This window comes from Miscanthus floridulus, chromosome 1 (assembly GCF_019320115.1).
Source record: "Miscanthus floridulus cultivar M001 chromosome 1, ASM1932011v1, whole genome shotgun sequence".
NCBI classification, from domain to species: domain Eukaryota; kingdom Viridiplantae; phylum Streptophyta; class Magnoliopsida; order Poales; family Poaceae; genus Miscanthus; species Miscanthus floridulus.
Genome location: NC_089580.1, coordinates 37,708,386 through 37,711,313, shown reverse-complemented (window position 1 = coordinate 37,711,313; position 2,928 = coordinate 37,708,386). Strand labels below are relative to the sequence as shown.

General features: G+C 48.1%; 1 protein-coding gene across 1 annotated transcript; it reads left to right on the top strand.

Annotated features, from left to right (window-relative positions):
- The first annotated feature begins 715 nt into the window (after positions 1-715).
- On the top strand, positions 716-2,552 carry LOC136479413 (polygalacturonase ADPG1-like). The gene is made up of 3 exons (XM_066477290.1): positions 716-1,276; positions 1,647-1,875; positions 1,976-2,552. The coding sequence occupies exons 1-3, from the start codon at positions 716-718 to the stop codon at positions 2,515-2,517; spliced, it is 1,332 nt and encodes a 443-aa protein (XP_066333387.1). The 3' UTR covers positions 2,518-2,552.
- Positions 2,553-2,928: the final 376 nt, after the last annotated feature.

The following is a 2,928-nucleotide window of genomic DNA, read 5'->3' as shown; positions in this document are numbered from 1 at the left end:
GCTTATAGTAGCAGATTGCATCATCATCGACACGTTGAATGCTATAATATTAGTATATGTTGCTTCCGGACGTTATAAGCCCCTGTTGCTTCCGGACATCGTCATACCGGGAAATTATATAAAGCATGGTTCAGTTCCTCACATACGCCTAACCGAATTATGAACTGTCACTGCCGTGGGGGCCCTCATGCTCCAACTTTCATGGAGTGCACTGCAAAGAATCTGATGGACATGCTGACTTGTCCTGAGAACAAACGTACACAAACACTCGTGCACGTGCACTATCGGACGTACTCGCATCAACGGCAGCGGGCAAGCAAACAAACGTTAGAATTTTCGTCGTGAGAAATACCTGCAGGTGGACATGATTCAGGCACATTTATCTCCCTTTGCCATGCCTGAAGAATCTCAGGAATCCATGGGGCCTGCATGGGGGTATGCATGGCAAAGCATGCATGCACACTCCACTGCACATATCTGCTGCCAACCTAACTCTTCTTCACAAGCAACGCATCCCGCCTCATCGCGCGCGCCTATATATACGGTCGTTGGCATGCTGCTTACTCACCAAGTCACCATCCAATCCAACACCATCACCAAGCAGAGCAAGCCTAGCAACAAGTTCCCTGTGATCTTTGTATTTTTTCGGTGATCTTTGTTCACTTGAGAGTTCAAAGTCGAGGCCGCAAGACAGCGCGCGTGCGTAGCTCTGACAATGGCATCCAGCAGGAAGCTGGTGAAGCTTGTGTTCATGGTGCCTCTCCTCGCGATGCTCTTCATGTCCGGCACTCTTGAGGCTGCAGGAGCGAACAATGACGACACGGCTGACGGCACGAACCACTTGCACAGCCCTCGCGCCAATGGATCCGCCGCCGCTCCCAGGGGCAGGTCGCTGGCGTCGCCGTCGTCGCAGAGCGTGTTCAGCGTCGACCGCTACGGCGCCCGTGGCGATGGGAGCCACGACGACACGCAGGCGCTGGCCAGGGCGTGGAAGGCGGCGTGCGCCTCGCCGCGACCGGCCGTCGTGCTCGTCCCAGACAGCAGGCACTACCTGCTCAAACTTGTCACTCTCCAGGGCCCGTGCAAGTCCAGCGTTACTCTCACGGTCAAGGGAACGCTGGTGGCGTCGCCGAACAGGGCGGACTGGAGCGACAAGGACAGGAGGCACTGGATCGTGTTCCGAAGCGTCAACAAGCTTACCGTCAATGGCGGTGGCGCCATCGATGGCAATGGCGAGAAGTGGTGGCCACACTCGTGCAAGATCAACAAGGCTCTGGTAAGTGTGGTGCCGACCCTTTGGTTTAGGGCCTATTTGGTTCCAAATAAGTCAACTACTTATAAGTTAAAAAGTAAAATAAGTGACTTATTTTGTCAAACACCACCAACTTATAAGTCACCCCTGCTTATAAGTTTTAAGTTGGTCCACCCCTGCTTAAAACTTATAAGTTATCCTTTTCCACGTGGGGCCCACACCTTTAATGAGCTTATAAGTCATCTACAACCAAACAGGCATAACTTATAAGTCACTGATTTTCAGTCACCTGACTTATGGAAACCAAACAGACCCTTATTTATCTGAATATTTGTAAGCTTGTGCTTTACTAGGAAGTGTCTAACCTAGCAGAATTGGCTTCTCTTTTCTTCAGCCTTGCAAGGAAGCTCCAACGGCTTTGTCATTCCACTACTGCACCAATCTGAGAGTGGAGGATCTGAAAATTGTGAACAGCCAACAGATCCACATGTCAGTCGAGGATTGCACCAATGTGCTACTGGCGCGGTTGTCCATCACAGCGCCTGGCACGAGCCCTAACACCGACGACATCCACATCACTCGGAGCAAGGATGTACGCGTCACAAACTGCAAGATCAAGACAGGTAAGTAGCTTGATGCGAATACTTATTCGTATCGTATACAACATATGCCACTATTGCATCTTCAAGCTTTCGGTGAACTCATCACCGCTGAATTTCGCAGGGGATGATTGCATGTCAATCGAGAACGGGACTCATAATCTTCATGTCTCCAAAGTTGTTTGTGGTCCTGGACATGGGATCAGTATAGGAAGCTTAGGAGATGACAACTCAAGAGCTGAAGTCTCTGGCATTACCATAGATTCCGTGCAACTATATGACACGACTAACGGAGCACGCATCAAAACATACCAGGGAGGAAGTGGATACGCCAAGGATATCACGTTCCAAAACATGGTCATGTATGATGTTAAGAACCCAATAATCATCGACCAGAACTACTGCGACAAGGCCAAGCCATGCGAAGCGCAAGGGTCGGCTGTCGAGGTCAGCAATGTCGTCTTCAAGAACATCAGAGGGACAACCACCACCAAGGATGCCATCAAGATGAACTGCAGCAAGAATGTCCCATGCCAAGACATTACCTTGCAAAACATCAACCTAAAAATGCAGCACGGCAAGGGCAATACACAAAGCACATGCCAGAATGCAAAATGGAGAAAATCCGGGACAGTTCTCCCACAGCCCTGCACTGACAAAAGCTAGGATGGGTTGGATTTGAGCAATTTGTAGCATGTAAATACGAGGGTATACACAAACTAGTCAAAAAATGGTGTGTAATTGTATTTGTTAATTGGTTTGTGCAACATTCTTCTAAATTCTTTTAAGCAAAGCTATAATTGATGCTTCATGGTAAACGCATTTGATATTGGGAGATGAGATTTGAATGTACACACTAAATCAACCTGGTGGCCATACATAATTCGCTGATACTCTCATAAACTTTCGGACAAGCTAGGCAGTCTATATATATTATATTAACTTATGGATAAACACTAGCGGAGGTACATATTACACCATATGTAATTAACTTCTCCCCCAAGTTCCTAGCATACTATAGAAAGAGACAATGGGTGCTAGTTCCACTCTTTAATATATTCAGCTCATTCTAGCAGT

What these genes read in the sequence shown, in the direction of transcription:
- LOC136479413 (XM_066477290.1), top strand. Translation starts at nt 716, where the DNA reads ATGGCATCCAGCAGGAAGCTGGTGAAGCTTGTGTTCATGGTGCCTCTC. An exon ending in GCAAGATCAACAAGGCTCTG is followed by an intron (nt 1,277 to 1,646) that starts GTAAGTGTGGTG and finishes TCTTTTCTTCAG; the next exon opens with CCTTGCAAGGAAGCTCCAAC. An exon ending in AAACTGCAAGATCAAGACAG is followed by an intron (nt 1,876 to 1,975) that starts GTAAGTAGCTTG and finishes TGAATTTCGCAG; the next exon opens with GGGATGATTGCATGTCAATC.